The 19,050-nt window shown below is 57.5% G+C and overlaps 3 protein-coding genes and 1 non-coding gene across 5 annotated transcripts; 3 read left to right on the top strand and 1 right to left on the bottom strand.

The window, feature by feature from the left end:
* Positions 1–2,133: 2,133 nt before the first annotated feature.
* B3GAT3 (beta-1,3-glucuronyltransferase 3) lies at positions 2,134–7,018 on the top strand. Its single transcript, XM_043871735.1, has 5 exons — positions 2,134–2,454; positions 3,595–3,769; positions 5,143–5,503; positions 5,670–5,960; positions 6,542–7,018. Exons 1-5 carry the CDS (start codon positions 2,373–2,375, stop codon positions 6,638–6,640), a joined length of 1,008 nt encoding a protein of 335 aa, XP_043727670.1. The 5' UTR covers positions 2,134–2,372; the 3' UTR covers positions 6,641–7,018.
* A 169-nt stretch (positions 7,019–7,187) lies between these two features.
* LOC122677572 lies at positions 7,188–7,294 on the top strand. The gene has a single exon (XR_006335838.1). It is a non-coding gene; the product is annotated as a U6 spliceosomal RNA (small nuclear RNA).
* A 111-nt stretch (positions 7,295–7,405) lies between these two features.
* ROM1 (retinal outer segment membrane protein 1) lies at positions 7,406–9,336 on the bottom strand. Its single transcript, XM_043871724.1, has 3 exons — positions 8,578–9,336; positions 8,013–8,259; positions 7,406–7,909 (listed from the first exon to the last, which is right to left on the bottom strand). Exons 1-3 carry the CDS (start codon positions 9,165–9,167, stop codon positions 7,694–7,696), a joined length of 1,053 nt encoding a protein of 350 aa, XP_043727659.1. The 5' UTR covers positions 9,168–9,336; the 3' UTR covers positions 7,406–7,693.
* A 432-nt stretch (positions 9,337–9,768) lies between these two features.
* EML3 (EMAP like 3) lies at positions 9,769–18,982 on the top strand. Of its 2 annotated transcripts, none has more exons than XM_043871683.1 (22): positions 9,769–10,037; positions 10,887–11,058; positions 11,134–11,394; positions 11,483–11,593; positions 12,598–12,665; positions 12,833–12,956; positions 13,185–13,355; positions 13,549–13,618; positions 13,697–13,807; positions 14,047–14,142; positions 14,489–14,644; positions 14,807–14,948; positions 15,365–15,516; positions 15,597–15,722; positions 15,806–15,937; positions 16,388–16,455; positions 16,997–17,085; positions 17,157–17,254; positions 17,372–17,459; positions 17,955–18,053; positions 18,333–18,463; positions 18,545–18,982. In XM_043871683.1, exons 1-22 carry the CDS (start codon positions 10,016–10,018, stop codon positions 18,746–18,748), a joined length of 2,691 nt encoding a protein of 896 aa, XP_043727618.1. In that variant the 5' UTR covers positions 9,769–10,015; the 3' UTR covers positions 18,749–18,982. The 2 variants fall into 2 exon arrangements, with proteins under 2 accessions (XP_043727618.1, XP_043727626.1); XM_043871691.1 differs by having other exon boundaries at positions 11,137–11,394.
* Positions 18,983–19,050: the final 68 nt, after the last annotated feature.

Below are 19,050 nucleotides of genomic sequence, written 5' to 3' on the forward strand. Positions count from 1 at the left end.
AGAAATAGCTGTATGTTAGATGTTCTCACACTTTTTTTTGTTCTCTCACTGCTTTTCTTTTTTTTAAATTTATTTTTGGCTGTGCTAGGTCTTCACTGCTGCATGGACTTTTCTTTAGTTGTGGAGAATGGGAGCTACTCTTCATTGCAGTGCATGGGCTTCTCATTATGGTGGCTTCTCTTGTTGCAGAGCATGGCCTCTGGGGCGCTCGAGCTTCAGTAGTTGTGGCTCATGGCCTCAACAGTTGCAGTTACCGGGCTCTAGAGCACAGACTCAATACTTGTAGTGCACAGGGGCTTAGTTGCTCCCCAGCATATGGGATCTTCCAAGACCAGGGATTGAACCCGGGTCTCCTGTGTTGGCAGGCGGATTCTTTACCACTGAGCCACCAGGGAAGCCCAAGACTGCTTTTCTTTAGCAGTATTAAACAAATTTGCGTTTGTATCAGTGACAGGAGATGGTTTCCTCCATTTTGCAGATTGACCACAACTTTAGAGATTATCTTAACAAGAAACTAGGTTGGTTGGTTTGGGAAAGTTACTGCTTAGGATGGTTTATGCCAGTGAGGAGTTAGGAGGTGTGTTCAGGAAATTCCTCTGCTCAAGAAATATTTCCAGTTAATTCCCTGGGAGATAGCACATTGCATCCCACCCCCATTCCTATCGTCATACGTGTAGGAAGTGTGGGTCAGAGGAAAAACAGCACAGGATCCTGGAGTCAGGTATCTAGAAGGCACATTGAAAATCGCACACTGGGGATTACATTATTTGGGGCAATCTTAGTTACCTGTGAGATGGAGACAAAAATCTATCTCACACACAAGTGGACAGGTACTGTGACAACGCTGAAGAGCAATTTGCTCTTAAACTACTGCTGGATGTGCTGGGAGAACACTATCGATGTAAACTCTTCATCCCAGAAAGGGACCTGATTCCAAGTGGACATACTAGAACATCTACAAGAGGTTGATTAATCATTAATGAAATGCCAGAAATGCCCTTTGCTATTTTCCAGTTAATTATATTACTATGTTTTTGCATTTTTGCCATGATCAAAATTCTGCAACATCAATTTTTAGTGATAGTATTCTAAATTGTGGTCTTCCTTGGTTCATACGGTAAAGAATTTGCAATGTGGGAGTTCCGGGTTCAATTCCTGGAAGATCCCCTGGAGAAGGGAATGGCTACCTACTTCCACCAGAGAGGAGCCTGGAGGGCTATAGTCCGTGGGGTCACAAGGAGTCACACACGACTGAGCAACTAACACACAGACATCCTAAATTGTATTAAAATTATCAAAGGATTATAGTGAGGATTATATGAGACAACCAGAGCACAGGATTGGCAGTTCAGTTCAGTTGCTCAGTCGTGTCTGACTCTTTGCAACCCTATGGACTGCAGCATGCCAGGCTTCCCTGTCCATCACCAACTCCTGGAGCTTGTTCAACCTCATGTCCATCAAGTCAGTGATGCCATCCAACCATCTCATCCTGTCATCCCCTTCTACTCCTGCCTTCCATCTTCCCCAGCATCAGGGTCTTTTCCAAAGAGTCAGTTCTTCACATAAGGTGGCCAAAGTATTGGAGTTTTAGCTTCAGCATCAGTCCTTCCAATGAGTAATTCAGGACTGATTTCCTTTAGGACTGACTGGTTTGATCTTGCAATCCAAGGGACTCTGAACTCTTCTCCAACACCACAATTCAAAAGCATCAATTCTTCCGTGCTCAACATTCATTATAGTCCAGTTCTTACATCCATACATGACTCCTGGAGAAACCGTAGCTTTGACTATATGGACCTTTGTCGGCAAAGTAATGTCTCTACTTTTTAATATGCTGTCTAGGCTTGGCAGGGCTGTAGATTTCACTCATTCGTGTAGCAATTATTTATTGAGCTACTGTTACACTGCGTGCAGGGACTGGTGGATGGGTGAGTGAATGAATGTAAGAAAATATGTTCAAAAAAAAAAAGAAAGAAAATATGCTCACAGGGACTGGAGATCAAGGCGGAGGGTCTCAAGCCACTCCCACGGTACCTTACCTGGCTCCTGACCACCGGCCACGCGCGCTTGACACGCCGGATATGACGTCACCCACTCCCGTGGTTCCCAGAACTAGGCAATGGGACCGGAAATTACCCAGAGGGAAGGGGGGGGGTGTGCAGACTGACCGGAAGTGGGTTCAGACGGGCGCTGCCAGCGCTAGCTCCTGGGAGCCGCTCGAGGCGAGAGTGAGGAGGGCGGGACACGGGGCGGGGCCGCTGCAGGGGCGGGGCTTGCAGGCTGGCGGGCGGGCGGGGGGCGGGAACCCCTTGTCCCCGCCGGACCCCGCCTGCCCCGGCGGCGGCGGCGGCGGCGGCGGCGGCGGCGCGGCCATGAAGCTGAAGCTGAAGAACGTGTTCCTCGCCTACTTCCTGGTGTCGATCGCCGGCCTCCTCTACGCACTGGTGCAGCTCGGTGAGCGGAGCGGGGCGGGGCGGGGGTGCGGCTAGTCGGCCGAAGGGCATCCCACCGCTGTGCATCCCGCCCTGGGGATGAAACCCCGCGCAGACCCCATTCATCCGGCTCGGTCCTCCGACAGCCCCTCTGCGGCCCCTGGGCACACTCCCCTCTCCAGAACGCACCGCGGCTACCCGCCGCACCTCGGATGAAATCAGACTCCTTCCCAGAGCCTGCCAGGCCCCGCGTGATCCCGCCGCCGTCTTCCTCTCTAACCCCATTTCCCATCCCTCTCGCTCGCTCTGCTCCAGCCACACTGGCTTCATGACAGTTTCTCGAAAACCCCACGCTCGTTGCTCTCAAGCACTTAACCTGTCTCTGCCTGTAGTGCTTTTCTCCCAGTTCTTCCCCAGCTGCCTCTTTCTCATCCTTCAGGTCTCACCTCGCTTACATGTCACCGCCTCACAGAGGCCTTCCTTGACCACCTTACCTAAAAGTCACTCTTCTTACTCTGGGTTCTCTTTTAAGTCTCCCTCCTATTTGTTTCCTCCATAGCCCTTACCACAGTTTCTAATAATTTTATTAATTTGTTTCTTTGCTTAGTGTCCAGCTCCTCCACTAAACTGAAACCTCCATGAGGGCAGGGACCATGTCTGTTTGGTTTCCTGCTGCAGCCCGGGCACCTAAGGCAGTGCCTCCCAGGAGGAGCATTCAATAAATATTTATCCAGTGATGGAATCAATGAATTTAATGAGTCTTTGGTCACACAGCCAACGGAACAGATTGAACCCTGCCTCTTATGCAGGGATTTAGAGACTGGGCCACTGCATGATTCTCAGGTATTTGAAAGACTGCCCCTGTTTTAGGAGATCAACTTGTTCGTTATGCTTCCAGAAGGCAAAATTAGGCCCAGCAGGTAGAAAGGAGGCAGGTGATCACTTTAATAGACACATGAAAATTGTAATGGATGCAATTGTAAAGTTGGAGGGGCGTTGCTAATTAAGGCAGTGAGTTCCTCACCACCCTGGGTGTAGAAAAGCTGTTAGAACAGTTGTAAGGAGAGCCCCGCATTGGTTAGTTGAATGGGAAGGTTAATGGCCCTTTGGGATGCTGAACATCCTGTGGTTCTCTGCCCCCATCCCTGTTTCCTGGGACCAGGCCAGCCATGTGACTGCCTCCCTCCCCTGCGGGCAGCAGCGGAGCAGCTTCGGCAGAAGGATCAGAGGATCTCCCAGCTGCAAGCCGATCTCCGTCGCCCACCCCCTGCCCCTGCCCAGCCCCCTGAACCCGAGGCTCTGCCTACTATCTATGTTGTTACCCCCACCTATGCCAGGTATGGGCTCTGATGCACCCAGGATCTGCATGGACCAAGAGGCTGGGGTTGATGATGAGTTTCTGGTTGATGATGAGGAGGCACTGGACCTTAGGCTAAGGCATTACCAAATGTCAGACTAAATGAACCACATCGTTACTCAGAGATCTTGGGGAAATTGTTTTTTTCTATTACAATAGATGGGAGGACTTGCTTGGTGGTTTAGTGGTTGAGACTCTGGGCTGCCCAAGTGGGGAGTGCGGGTTCAATCCCTGGTTAGGAGCTCTAGGATCCTGCATGCCATGTGGTGTGGACAAAAGATAAAGAATATAGACAGGGATGTGCCGTGAAGTAGTGTAAAAAATTCCTGAGAAATTTTAAGATACAACAATAAAGTTTCAAAGAAATTCTGAATTTGCCAAGTGAGTTCACTCTGTCTCCTTAGGGAACCTTTGGTGAGGAAGTTTGAGAACCCCTTGACTAACATAAAGTAGAGAAGGACTTGGCCATACAGTCATATGGTGGTCTTGAAATAGTTACACCAGCTGTTATTTAGTGTGTTTACTTTCTGCCCCACACTGTGCTAAGTGTGTTCCTTTTTTTTTTTTTTAAATAAAATGTAGCTTTATTAGTGATACAAACCAACTGGGGAATGTGGTTTGTTTGTTTGGTTTTTTTTTGGGGGGGAATGTGGATTTGAAAGGAGCCAAAAGGGCTTGCTGACATCTGCCTGGAATCAGATGGCAGGCACACCTAGGCTAGGCATCTTAAGACCCTCCACTCTCCACGCACACACTGTCAACCCTGGGGCCAGCAGGCCCATCTGAAGGGCAAAGAAACTTACAAGAGACTCGGGGATGACCTTGGTTCAATCATTTTGGTCTAAGAAGGCACTGCCCTCTGCCCAGCAACGACAGACATCAGGAGACAGTGTCTAGAAGACTCCCCCACCACAGACTCTGGTTCTGTATTGTCTATAGAACCAGAAATCAAAAGGAGACTTGGACTTCTCTGGTAGTCCAGTGGTTAAGATTATGCTGCCAATGCAAGGGGCACAGGTTCAATCCCTGGTTAGGGAACTAAGGTCCCACATGCCATGCAGCATAACCAAAAAGATAAAAATTTAAAAAATTACAGGGCAGGTGAGGGAATTACCTGGTGGTCCAGTGATTAGGCCTCTGCGCTTCCACTTCAGGGGGCACAGGTACTATCCCTGATTAGGGACCCAAGATCTCACATGCTGAGCTACTCAGCCAAAAAAAAAAAACGGAGTTTGGGAGCTGGTCAGGGAAATGTCGTGAGGGTGCTAAGAGTGGCTCAGAAGAAGACATACGTACCTGCTGGAGTGGGCAAGTGGTGGCCACCCCTTCCCTCCTGCATCTTTCCCCCTGCAGGTTGGTGCAGAAGGCAGAGCTGGTGCGGCTGTCCCAGACCCTGAGCCTGGTGCCCCGGCTGCACTGGCTGCTGGTGGAGGATGCTGAGGGCCCCACCCCATTGGTCTCTGGGCTGCTGGCTGCCTCTGGCCTCCTCTTCACACACCTGGCGGTCCTCACCCCCAAGGCCCAGCGGCTCCGGGAGGGCGAGCCAGGCTGGGTTCGGCCCCGAGGTGTAGAGCAACGGAACAGGGCCCTGGACTGGCTCCGGAGCGGAGGGGGTGCTGTTGGGGGAGAGAAGGACCCACCCCCACCAGGTACCCGGGGAGTCGTGTACTTTGCTGACGATGACAACACCTACAGCCGGGAACTCTTTGAGGAGGTGAGCGCTGGCACGGGGCGGGGGAAGCAGGCCCGGTGGGACCCGAGTCATCATTTTCCCTGGGTGGGGAGTGGCGAGTGGTGGGGCAGAGTGCCTCAAGTGGTCCTTGCTGCTACTCCTCTTCCTCCGGGCCACTTCCTGTCTCTTCTTTCCCGACTTCTGCTAGATGCGCTGGACCCGTGGTGTCTCAGTGTGGCCTGTGGGGCTAGTGGGCGGCCTTCGATTCGAGGGCCCTCGCGTACAGGATGGCCGGGTTGTCGGTTTCCACACGGCCTGGGAGCCCAACAGGCCCTTCCCAGTGGATATGGCGGGATTTGCTGTTGCCCTGTCTTTGCTATTGGCTAAACCCAATGCCCGGTTTGATGCTACCGCTCCTCGGGGCCATCTGGAGAGCAGTCTCCTGAGCCACCTTGTAGATCCCAAGGACCTGGAGCCGCGGGCTGCCAACTGCACTCGGGTAAGGGGATGGAGGTGGGCATAGAAACCTGGTTCTGGGATGGACAGGAGATGGGAGAGAGGAATGAGGCCCTGCCGAGCAGGATCGAGGATGGGTGTTTGAACAAGGAGAGACCCTGCAGAGCTTGCTTACTCTACTGAAAGGGAAGTCAGAGAAGGAAAGTAGACTCCTGGCACCCCTGAGACAGAGAGTGGGTAAGGGATTAAGCCCCATTTCAGAGGCACTGGCTTCCTTTGTGGCTCAGATGGTAAAGAAGCTACCTGCAATGCAGGAGACCTGGGTTCGATCCCTGGGTCGGGAAGATCTCTTGAGAAGGGAATGGCAACCCGCTCCAGTATTCCAGCCTAGAGAATTCCATGGAAAGAGGAGCCTGGCAGGCTACAGTCCATGGGGTCGCAGAGTTGGAAATGACTGAGCAACTAACACTTTGAGAAGCACTAAAGCCTCCCCCTCCCCCTGCCCTGCATACTTGGCAGCCAACATGGTGTGTGTCTAGGAGGTGGGGGGATTCGTTCTATCCTGAGTGCCCCAGAGGCTTGGCTGAGGCTGGGCCCGGCTCTAACTGAAACCTCCCTGGACAGGTTCTGGTGTGGCACACGCGGACGGAGAAGCCCAAGATGAAGCAGGAGGAGCAGCTGCAGCGGCAGGGCCGCGGCTCAGACCCAGCTGTCGAGGTGTGATGGCGGCCCTACCCTGCCCACCAGCTCACCAGGCACAGAGCTGTGGGACTAGGTCCCTGGCCCGCCCAGGATGTGGTTTTCCAAGTCCTGACCCCTCAGAGCCAGGAGCGGCCCCTCCGCCCCTTCAGCCCCTCCCCTGGCCTGCCATGCGGCACTGCTCCCAGGCTAGGGACAAACAGCCCTCCTGTTGAACCAGACTGGCCCTGTCTGGGGCGGAGCAGAAAACAGACAGACTCAGGAGGGAGGGCAGCTGAGTCACTGGGTAACTTATTGGGGCTGGGCATGCGCTGGGGGTGCTGGAGGAGCTGGGCTGGACCCTCCCCACCTGAGCATGCTGACCCCCTCCTCCTACCTCCAGAATAAAAACTCTCAACCTGGCGGGGCCTCTGTGTTCCTTCACTTCCCACGTCAGGTTCTTGCATTTAATTCTTACTAGGGTCAAAACCCTTGGGTCCTGACTTCTCCATCAGATGGAAATCAGTTCTTTCAGGGCCCCCCACCCTCTTGAAGAGAAAGATTAGGAGCTTCAGTCCAAAAGCTTTATTGAGTGCTCGCCTCGGCAGCACATATACTAAAATTGGAACGATACAGAGAAGATTAGCATGGCCCCTGCGCAAGGATGACATGCAAATTCGTGAAGCGTTCCATATTTTTTTTTTTTGTTTGTTTTTTTTTGTTTTTGCGTTCCATATTTTTAAAACCACTACAATATTGTAAAGTAATTAGCCTCCAACTAATAAAAATAAATGGAAAAAAAAAAGAATTAAAAAAAAAAACAAAAGCTTTATTGAGTCTGTGCACCAGAAGTAGCCTCCAGGCCTTCCCATGTCATTTCCACCACCTTGGTTTTGTCTTCTGTCCCCTGGTGGTTCTGGCCATGGACTAGGCCCTAGGACACCTGATTTTCTCTCCTACCCCAGTCTAGCTCACTGACTGTCCTTAACCCTCTAATCCCAGATTCCCCCCTCCCTCACGGGGAGTCTATAAGGAGTTGTGAGCTTTCCAGTCTTGTCCATCCCTCCCCTTCCCCCCACCCCATCCCCACCTTAAGCTCTAGGCTTCAGGTAGACCCTCCTTGGGAGGTTCTTCTGGGGGGCCCTCCCCAGGTGCTGGCCTGTGGGGCCCTACTCCCTGCAGCCAAGCTGTTTTCAGCATGTCTTTCAGCCCAGCAGGAAAGAGGTAGCCCTGGGCCTCTCCCTCCCCATCAATGACTCCTCCGAGCCCCTCCAGTGCCGTCTGCAGGTACCGCAGGCCCAGAAGTACCAGAGTCTGTCGGGGGGAAGCAAGAGGCAAGAGGTCAACAAGGGTCAGCAGTTCCAGGGGTCCCTGGGTTGGAGGCGGTGAGGAGGCCTCAGACTCTCTGCTGACTCACCTGCAGCAGGAAGGTAACAGCCAGCATGTTGCCCAGTGTGCTTGCCAGCCCCTGCAAGTGCCCCAGCAACACCTCATGGCATCCTTGGGACCAGAGGTTGAGGTTGGGCTGTCGGGGATCAAAGAGGGGGTGGGCGTGGGGGTCTGAGAGCTGGCTTTGCAGGCAAGGTCTGGGTGAGTGGGGATTACAGCAGGAGAAAGGGACCCCATCAATCAGATACAGGCCTTCCACATTGCTCTGGATCCGGCTGCAAAGGGAGGGGCAGGGGTGTTAGGATATCTGGAGATGGAGGCCTGGGGGAGAAGCTGCAGGGCACAGAAGTTGAGAAGGGAAAAACAAGGGAAACACTACCGGCTGCTTTACTATGCCAGGCAGGCGTAATTCACTTATCTTTACAACAACTCTGTGAGATGGTAGTTTTATCATCTCCAGTTTACAAACATGGGCCCAGAGCAGTTTGGTACCATGCCCTGGCCCCTTTCCCTCAATGGCCTATCTGGGTGAGGTGGGGTTTCAAGGAAAGAGAAGAGGAGGAGGAGAAGGACGGGAGAAGCAAATCACTCACTCAACCACGTCGTGGTCATTGGGATCCAGGTAACGGTTGCTGACCCACTGGATTCCAAACCAATCCTTGTAGCCATGACGGCCGCAGCAGTGGTGCCTCAGCTGCAGCTCATCCAACAGCCGTTTGGCTTGACAGCGTCCGGGCACCTCTGTGTCCTTGTAGTGAGCCAAGGCAGACCCCAGGCCCTCCTCCAGCCCCGTGTCCAGAGTCCCAGGTAAAGCCAGGGCTAGTCCCAGGGCAAGGACCAGGAGCCCCCCGCCCCCCGCTGTGCCAGCCACCAGCAGCGGGCCCAGGACCCCTCGCCAGGGAGGGTATTGTTCTGCATCCAGACTGGCCCGGCTAGCTCCTGAGCCCACCAGTCCTGTGCCCAGAGCCACTGCACTGGCCGCCAAGGCAACCTGGGGCAGGGCAGAGAATGGGCAGGAGGGAGCCAAGAAGGTACCAAGGTGCCACAGCTGGACCAGGAGGTGCCCGCTACAGAGGAGGGTGAGGCCACCGACCAGCACGAGCAGCCAGGAGAGGAGCCAGAGCCCCTGCGCCAGACGGATGCGGGGCTGGAGGGGCAGGAGCAGGGGCAGCACCGGCGCCATCTCCCATCTCTGCCCGAGGGACAGCAGAGCTGTCAGGGGCTGGGGTTGGCCGTGGCAGGATGCTGCGTCAGCCCTGCCCGGCTTGAGCTGGGCTAATGCCACCCTGACCCCAATACCCTGGGCATCCTCCCGCCACAGCCTTAATAACCCGCCGCCCCGGGTCCCCAGCCAGTCCCAGTTCGGGATGCCTCGGCTTTGCCCCTGAGGGAAAGCCCCGCCCCCGGGCAAAGGGCCGATTTCGTGACCCCGCCTCTGCCCCCTCGCGGAAGTGGGGAGGGGCTGGTCGGTTCAGCCCCCCAGAGGCTAGGGGCTGGGGGCGGAGACCTCGGGCCCCGCGCTCCTTCCCGGGTCCCCAGGGAGTCCGAGGGCCAGGATCCCGGAAGGGCCTGGAGGGTGGTGGCCGGAGGGGACCCGGGGTGGGGGGGGAGGTCAGAGGGTTGGCCCCGCCCCCGTAACGAGCCGCGAGGCCCGGACAGGGAGGGGTTACCAGGCGGCCCGGCCCCCCCCTCGTCCCGCCCCCCCTCCCGCGCTTCCTGGCGGCTCCGCGTCCGGGGCCTGTTTGTGCTGCGGCGCTGGGGCCCGGGACGGCCCCGCCACCCCACCCCCGGGAGCCGAGAGCGGCCCCGGGAGAGTCCGAGGCCCCGGCGAGCCCCAGAGCCTGCGGCCCCCTCCCCACAGCGCCCCCTCCAGGCCCTTTGCCCGCGCCCGACAGCGCCCCCGGGGGGGTGGCTCGGCTCCCTCGCGCGCGCGCCCCGGGGTGCTTCCCCTTCCCCTCTCCCTGGCCATGGCCCCCGCGGCTTAGACGCCTCCTCCTCCGCCGCCGCCGCTCGGAGCAAGCCGGGGGCCGGATGGACGGGGCCGGGGGGCCCGGTGAGTACGGGGCGGGGCGGGCGGCGTGCCCCTTCCCGGAGCGCCGGCGCTCTGGCGCTGCCATTGCCCGACGGCTGTCCCGGGCGTCCCCGCGTGCTCCTTGGCCGCGGGGGCTCCAGCATCCTCCACTGTTCCTCAGGCCGCTCCCCCTAGTTACTTGGGTCCTTCAACTGTCATTTCGGACTTCGCCAACGCCATCCTGCCTCCAGTGTTACTCTGGGCCCCTGCAAAGTTTCCGAACCTCCTGTGTTAGCCTGGGCTGCTTTTCCTGCTTTGTTGGGTCTTTTTGCTCCTGACCTCCTCTGTTACCCTGGAACCTGCGCTGGGACCTCTGCTCTCCGCTGCTAACCCTCTCCTGTCACTCCGGACCTCTTCTCTTCTGAGTGCTCAGGATGACTGTCCTCTGAGTCCCCCGCTTCTCTCCTGGTGCTCCCTCGCAGTTTCGCTGCCTTCCCTGGAGTCCTGCGGTTACTCTGGGCTGGGCCCTGTCGTCCCTCATCCAGCACTGCGCCTCCGTCTGTGGTTCCCACGTTCCTCGGCAGAACTCCATATTTCCCCCCTGGTACTCCATGGTACTCCCTGTCTTTGCGGAGGCTGGGACAGGCAGCAGGAAGGGAGCTCTGCCAGGTTCCTCGCCTGCCCTGCCAGAAGGAGGCCCTTGATCCTTTTCCCATCGTCTCCTCCCCTCTGGGAGCGCGTCCAAGCCTGGAGTTGCTTGGAGCAGGGGGCGTCCTATTGGACAGATGCAAAGTTAGGAGGGGAGAGAATTCCCTCAAGCCTTTCCCCAGGTGTGTGTGTGGGGTGGTGGGGGGGGGGTGGCATGCTGACGGCTTCTTGCCCCTTTCCCAGGTGAGGGCCCGGCTCAGGAGGCCCTGCAGTCCTTGAGCCGGCGGCTTCAGGTGCAGGAGAAGGAGATGGAGCTGGTGAAGGCAGCCTTGGCAGAAGCTCTTCGCCTGCTGAGGCTGCAGGCGCCCCCCACCTCTTTGCAGGACCCTGGCACCCTGGGCCCTCCGAGGGACAGGTATGCACGTGGTCACACCCTCCTCCTCCTCGATGGGGCCTCTAGGGCCATCAGGTTGATGAACTGTCTCCCCAGCAGCCCCGCAGCCCCCCCAGGACTGCCACCCACATGCAGCCCCTCCTTGGTGAGCCGAGGCACCCAGACGGAAGCAGAGGTGGAGGTGGAACCATCGCCTGGCCCCCCCGGGCTGAGCAACGGACCCCCAGCTCCTCCAGGGGGCAGTGAAGAACCTAGTGGGACCCAGTCTGAAGGAGGGGGCAGCAGCAGCAGTGGCACGGGCTCCCCTGGCCCCCCGGGGATCCTCAGGCTGGCTCAGCCCCCGCAGCGCACTGACACGTAAGTGTCCTGTGGCTGAGGCTGGGAGGGGAGGGCAGATACTGGAGCCCAGGGAATGACGTTCACCTGCTCACTGTGCTCTGCCCAGGCCCCGGAGAAATTCTTCCTCCTCATCCCCCTCAGAACGGCCTCGCCAGAAACTCTCCCGGAAGGCAGCTTCCTCGGCCAACCTGTTATTGCGGTCAGGGAGCACAGAGAGGTGGGCGAGGCTCCCCCTGCCCTCCCCACCCCCCACCCCACCCCACCCCAGGCTCAGGTTCTTGACTTTCCACATCCCTCACCTGCCTTCCCTGGGTGGGGTGGGGGGCCTCATTGCCCAACAGGAGGAAAGGAACAAGCGCTCCTGGGGCGCCTACTGTGTGCCCGGCACGGTGCCAACCCCTCGACCTCCTCCACCTCATTCAGTCCCCACGACATCCTTGGGGGGTAGGTGGTCTCATGCTGTTCATTGGCCAGGTGAGGAAGCAGGCTCAGAGAGGGTAAGTGGTTTGCCTGGGGTCACACAGCTAGAGCCAGGATTTCAACGCAACTCTTCCTGACTCCCGTTGCCCCGTCCCTCCCCACCGTATCCCAGCATCCCTTTCAAGTTCCCAAGAGGGTTTTCCAAAAGTATTCATGGTTTCCGTGGGTAACTCCTCAGAGTTCAACTCTCTTCCCCCACCCCAGCCTGCCACGCTTTAGAGAGCAAGGGGGAAAGCCCAGTGGATTGTCTCAGAGTGTGTACATACAGGCTTCAGGACACCTGACCATTCTCATCCTTGGCCTCTTCTCGGAAGAGAGATTGTCATCTTATTATCCTCTAATGACAGTGATCTCTGGAATTCACCTTTCACTTTCCCCTTGAGAGATAAAGACTTTCCTGCTGACCTCTCAGATCCTCAAGAGGCAGGGCTGAGGTAACTTCTGGAGTCACTATGGGCCCATTTTACAGATGGAGAAATGAAAAGGTTGATAGGCAAAGGCCTGGGGGTCTGGAGGAGAGTGTTACACACTGCCTCTTACAGCCGTGCTTGGCCCCTTTAGTCTTCTCACACCTTACACGGAGCCCATCTACTCCAGAGCCCTCGCTGCTCACGATACAAACTTAAAATGTGCAGAGGTGACTGTGTTCTCTAGGGTAATCTCCTTTCTTGTGTCCTGCCCCTCCTCAGTTCTGTCTTGGGACCTGACCGCAGCCCCTGTGCTTTTCTCTCTGCCCAACAGCCGTGGGGGAAAAGACCCCCTCTCCAGCCCGGGAGGTCCTGGCTCTCGGAGGAGCAATTACAATTTAGGTATGTCCAGGTAGATCTGGAAGAACTTGGATGATGGGGTTGGGGCTACAGCCCCAGGAGCTGTTTGGGGGCGGGAGCTGTGAGGTATGTTGGTTGGAGCTCTGCCCTGACTTTCCTAGCAGGGAAGCTGCAGGACGGTGGTTGACACCTGCTCCTTTTCTCTGTAGAAGGCATCTCAGTGAAGATGTTCCTCCGAGGCCGCCCCATTACCATGTACATCCCGTCTGGCATCCGCAGCCTGGAGGAGCTGCCCAGCGGCCCACCCCCGGAGACCCTCAGCCTTGACTGGGTGTATCCTTCCCCCTTCACCCCCCCTGGCAACCACCCTTCCCATCATGAAACCTCCCCACCCCCTGCTTTTTTAGGGTTTCCTCCTGGGTCTGCAAGGAGAGGGAGACCTCTGAATCCTCCCCTTCTACCTTCTGCCAGTGGCGCTGCTGGTTGGAGCTCGTTCTTTCTCCTCTTTTCCTCACTGTGCCCTTGATCCAACCCTTTCCTTGACTGTGATCCCCACTCCAGGTATGGGTACCGGGGTCGTGACTCGCGCTCTAATCTGTTCGTGCTGCGCTCTGGGGAGGTGGTCTACTTTATCGCCTGTGTGGTGGTGCTGTACCGGCCCGGGGGAGGCCCCGGGGGCCCTGGAGGTGGCGGCCAGAGACATTACCGGGGGCACACGGACTGCGTTCGATGGTGAGGGTCCCAGGGCTGGGGAGTGGGCAGCTCTATGCGTGGGGAGGGCAGGCTTGGCAGAAAGAGGGTCTTGGGTGGATGTGGAGAAGCAGGAGAGGAGAGTGGGCTTGCTGCTCTGCAGACCCAGGGACGGTGTCCTGGGTGGTCTTGAGAGACCGACCCCCTTCCCTAGAGTGTCTCCTCCCCCACTTAGCCTGGCTGTTCACCCTGATGGTGTGCGTGTAGCCTCAGGACAGACAGCCGGCGTGGATAAAGATGGAAAGGTAAGGCAACAGTCCAACATCAGGGTGAGATCCCGGCCCGGCCCTCCTTCATGCCCCTGACTCCTCCTCCTCCACCAGCCCCTGCAGCCTGTGGTTCACGTCTGGGACTCCGAGACGCTGCTGAAGCTGCAGGAGATCGGACTGGGGGCCTTCGAGCGGGGTGTGGGGGCCCTGGCCTTTTCAGTTGCGGTGAGCTGGCCCTAGCACCTCGAGGCCCCCGTTTCCTTGTCTGGGAACCCCCTTCTTGTAGTTCACCAGGAAGCCTCAGAGTCCTGGCCTTCCTGAGCCCTGCCCAGCTGGTTCTCCTAAGAGACACGTGGCGCCTTCTGCTCTCTCAGCCTGTCATGACGCCCCTCACCTCCTTTAGACCATGAACCCCATGACCGCCAGGCCTCACTCAGCCCCTCCGGTGTGTTCTCTGTCCTCAGGATCAGGGCGCTTTCCTCTGTGTGGTGGATGATTCCAACGAGCACATGCTGTCGGTGTGGGACTGCAGCCGGGGCACGAAGCTGGCTGAGATCAAGGTGAGGTGTCCAGGGGGCCTGGCAGGGTGCCGGGCGTGGTGGGGTGCAGAGAGCTGCAAATTTCCCAAACACGAACCTCCCTTCTGGCCAGGTCCCCTGGAGCAAGCCTCCTAGCCTCTCTGAGGCTGTGAAGTGGGGACCACAGAGGTTCTGACCTCATGAGGGATGTGTTAGGCATTAGCGAGTGACTGAGAGTGGCGTTCTTAGGGGACCAGGCCTTGGAGGAAGGGTTGTCCTGAGGGTTCTGGACCTCAGCGGACCAGTCATCAGGATGCCAATTGAAGAAGTCTGGTAGAATGAAGGTGTACAGGGCTGGGGGTGGCTGAATCTAGTATCTTCCCTTCAGAGTACAAATGACTCAGTCCTCGCCGTTGGCTTCAACCCTCGTGACAGCAGCAGCATCGTCACCAGTGGGAAATCCCACGTCCACTTCTGGAACTGGAATGGTGGAACAGGGATTCCTGGGAATGGGACCCTCACCAGGAAACAGGGTGTCTTTGGGGTGAGGCGTGGATGGGGGTGGGATGGGGGGGAAGGCAGAGTGCAGATGAAAGCATTGGGCTGTGTACTGTAGACCCTAATGCTACCCAACTCACAGTGGTCCTGTGACTTGTAGTCTTTGCCCTACCCTTTGACCTCTGCTCTCTGCTCGCCTCGCCCCTAGAAATACAAGAAGCCCAAGTTTATCCCCTGCTTCGTGTTCCTCCCGGATGGAGACATTCTCACTGGGGACTCAGAGGGGAACATCCTCACCTGGGGGCGGAGCCTCTCGGATTCCAGGACCCCAGGCAGGGGCGGGGCCAAAGGTACTGTGAGGTGGGGTGGCATCCTGGAAGGCTAGCTCCCCAGAGGGTCTGTGAAGACAGAGGAGAGGATTTCCCATCCTTTTACCTGGGGAGTTGATGGGCTCTGTCAGAGGGTGGGGCTGTCTAGGCAGCCAGAATAGAAGGGTAGTGGGTAGCATGGCAAAGGGAGGGGGCTGGGGCTTTGGAGTCTACAAGGTCCTGGGTTCACCTCTAGTTCTGGCCTTTAGGAAGTTACCTCACTTCTTTGAACCTTGGTTGTTCAGTCTGTAAATTGGGGAGAAGAGCCAAGGATCAGAGACAGCATTCAGTGGGCACTTAGCAACTGGGAGTTATTACTCTATTGTGACCGCCTAGGCTGCTCTTGTTCCCTCCTTCCCTGCACCCTATAAGCATGACCACCCGGACTTTGCCAACAGAGACCTATGGGATTGTGGCCCAGGCCCACGCTCATGAAGGTTCCATCTTCGCCCTGTGTCTCCGGCGAGACGGGACTGTGCTGAGTGGTGGTGGGCGGGACCGCCGGCTGGTCCAGTGGGGGCCCGGGTTGGTGGCCCTTCAGGAGGCGGAGGTGACGGCTGGCCTGGGGTCAAGGGAAGGAGGGGGATGAGGAATGGGCGGGGGCACCTGACATTCTGCGCCCCCCTGCAGATTCCTGAACACTTTGGGGCTGTGCGGGCCATTGCAGAGGGGCCTGGCTCTGAGCTGCTGGTGGGCACCACGAAGAATGCGTTGCTGCGGGGAGATCTGGCCCAGGGCTTCTCCCCTGTAATCCAGGTTGGGGGGTCAAGGGTTTCGGGGAGCAGGGAGGGAAGAGCTGTAGGGGAGGGGCAGAGATGACAACCTGATCTCCGCTGCAGGGTCACACGGATGAGCTCTGGGGGCTCTGCACACATCCTTTCCAGAACCGTTTCCTCACCTGTGGCCATGACCGGCAGCTCTGCCTCTGGGACGGGGAGGGCCATGCGCTGGCCTGGAGCATCGACCTCAAGGTGGAGAGCTCTATGTCCCCGGATCCTCGCTGTCACACCCACCGTGACTTCTGTGGCCCCCACTCCTTCTCCAACATCCGCTTCCCTTTTGCTCCCAAAGGCAGCCACCTTGCACTGGTGTGACTGTACTGGCTGCTAAAATATTTATTCTTCTGTACTGATGGTGCCAGTGTCCCCGAATACTGTCAGCCCCCCAACCCCTAGACCTCTTGAGCCGGCAACTAATGTTAATCTCCGGTACAGCTGGGGGTATCAGTTCTGGTGACTAAGCGTTTTGAGTAGCACCTCTGTTTAGGCTCCAGAGGCACCCTGCCTACCATCCCAGGTCTCCTGTCCCTCTTCTCCTTGGAAGGGGGGAGGCTTTGCCGTTTTATCAAGATGACAAGGTATCCATGTTAGTTCCCTCACTTGAATGGCATCTTCTTGAATTCACCTTCTCTCCTCTCCCAGGAGACTGGTCTCTGTGCTGACTTCCACCCCAGTGGGGCAGTTGTGGCTGTAGGACTGAACACAGGGAGGTGAGAGGGAGCCAGAACTCCTGGGAGGGGAAAGCAGGAGGTATGGGAAGGGTTTCTGGTAATGGGGGGGCGGTGGAGGACTGTGATCGCTGCCTGTTCAGGAGCCCCAACTGCACCCTCCCACTCCTCAGTGCTTTTGCCTGCAGCCTGGGTCTCCCTTGCTCTCCTGTGGCAGCTGTCATCACACCCTCCCCCGTCCACTCCCCCTCCTCTGGGAGTGGAGGAGGTGGCAGCTCCGGATAGAGGAGCAGCGGGGATGGGCGGGGCATAGGGGAAACTAACACAGGGAAGTGACAAGCTTACAGAATCCACAGAGCCCTGTCTTTGGGCGCTTGGACTCCTTTTGGAAAGGTAACAGGAGCCCCTCAGCTTTTATCTGCACTTAGCCCCTTTCCACTTCCCAGCATATGAATGCAATGGCAACCTCTCTGCCTGTATCATAGCCTTTCCTTTGGTGTCTCTGAGGCTCTCTGACTTGCCAACCTGTACCCTGCTCGGGACAGGTATCCTCACACCTGTTTTCCACCTCCTTCCCTTCCAGGTGGCTGGTTTTGGACACAGAGACCAGAGAGATCGTGTCTGACATCACCGATGGCAATGAGCAGCTCTCAGTGGTTCGGTACAGCCCAGGTGGGAGCTGCCTCCACCCCGGACCTAGACTCATCCCTGGCCCTTCCCTCTCTGAGTGACTGTCTTTGTAGATGGGTTGTACCTGGCCATCGGTTCCCATGACAACATGATCTACATCTATAGCGTTTCCAGTGATGGTGCCAAGTCCAGCCGTTTTGGCCGCTGTGTGGTGAGGAAGCTGGGGTGGAGGGTGGGGCATTGCCATAGCAGGTAAACTAATGCCCTTCTGGTGGTGGGGGGTGGGAAATGGTAGCTGCATTTTTAGTCTCTTGACCCTTGCTCTCAGGGTCACTCCAGCTTCATCACTCACCTTGACTGGTCCAAGGATGGGAACTTCATCATGTCCAATTCTGGGGACTATGAGATCCTTTACTGTGAGTAACAGTAGGGGAGGGCATGAGGAGAGGGGAATTGGGGTGGGTTTTATTTATGTGTGTGGGCTCTTGTTTGGGAGGGGATGAAGGAATTGTCGGGGAGCTCCCAGTAGAGGGACAGTCAGATAGAGGGGTTGGAGATGAGTTTATACACATAGGAGAAATGTCATTTGGACAGAAAAACCACACACACAGTTTAACACCATGTCTTGTTCCCACCAGGCCTTAAGAGAGTTGAAAAATGTACTAGGAAAAAGATTGTTTTGGAAAAGTTTCTCAGGACAGGTGTGGAGGGGTTGACTTATCTAGAGAGGAGAACTTCAGATGAGAACTCGGGAAGCACAAGGGGCTGGGTTTTGCCCTGGGCTGACGGCTACCACTCTGACCAGATCACACGCGGTGGCCTCAAGCCAGTCTTTCCAATTTGGTCTCCTATGTCATCCTCCCCATGGAAGGCAGGGTGAGAACTGAGCTGGGTGGGCTCCCTCTCCCCAGGGGACGTGGCTGGAGGCTGTAAGCTGCTGAGGAATCGCTATGAGAGCCGAGACCGGGAGTGGGCCACCTACACCTGCGTGCTGGGCTTCCATGTCTACGGTGAGCAGGGGCACCGTGCCGCGGAACCTTGCGGGAGCGTGGGGGGACAAGGTGCAGCCCGCCTGGGGCTCGGAATGCTGGACATGTGTAGGGGGTGGACGTCAAGAAACTGGCAGATCCAACCCAAGAGGCACCCCCGGCCGGCCCTCGGGACTGGGAAGGATTGCCTGGAACGTGGTGGGTGGGTGGCCGGGCTGCCTGAGCTGGGGAGGGAAATGGTGCAGCTCTGGACCGCAGATGGGGGCGGGGAGGTCGGGCTGAGGCCGGCTGCTGTGACAGGCGTGTGGCCAGATGGCTCGGATGGAACCGACATCAACTCCCTGTGCCGCTCCCACAACGAGCGCGTCGTGGCCGTTGCCGATGACTTCTGCAAAGTGCACCTCTTCCAGTACCCGTGCGCGCGCGCCAAGGTGAGGCCTCCTGGGGCCTCCGGGGCCGGGCGGGCGGCCGGGGTTCTGCGGCCGCTGTAGCTCCACTTCTCTCCGGCCCAGGCGCCGAGCCTTGTGTACGGTGGTCACGGCAGCCACGTGACCAGCGTCCGGTTCACGCACGACGATTCGCACCTCATCTCGCTGGGCGGCAAGGACGCCAGCATCTTCCAGTGGCGAGTGTTGGGCGCTGGGGGCACGGGGCCGGTGCCCACCACGCCCTCTCGAACCCCCTCCCTGTCCCCTGCCTCCTCTCTTGACGTCTGACCCCTGCCGGACGGGACCCACCGGCCCTCCAGTGTGGCCCTGCCCCACCCAAATCCCCCAGGACCGGGGCGACCCTGTCCTCGACTTCGAGACATTCCCAAAAGCGCATTTCCCCGGAGGGGGCGAGCGGCACCCCTGCACACACTGTATAGACCCGCTGGCTGAGCCGGGCAGTCCCAGCCTGGGCCCTGACTCCCGCTGCCTGCTGAGGGGCAATAAACCAAAAGCAAAGTCGCCTCCCGGTCCTTTTGTGGGGCGCGGCTGGGCGCCTCGGGGCTTTATGAGGGTGGGGAGGAAGGCAA

Source organism: Cervus elaphus, chromosome 2, assembly GCF_910594005.1.
Source record: "Cervus elaphus chromosome 2, mCerEla1.1, whole genome shotgun sequence".
Classification (NCBI taxonomy): Eukaryota; Metazoa; Chordata; class Mammalia; order Artiodactyla; family Cervidae; genus Cervus; species Cervus elaphus.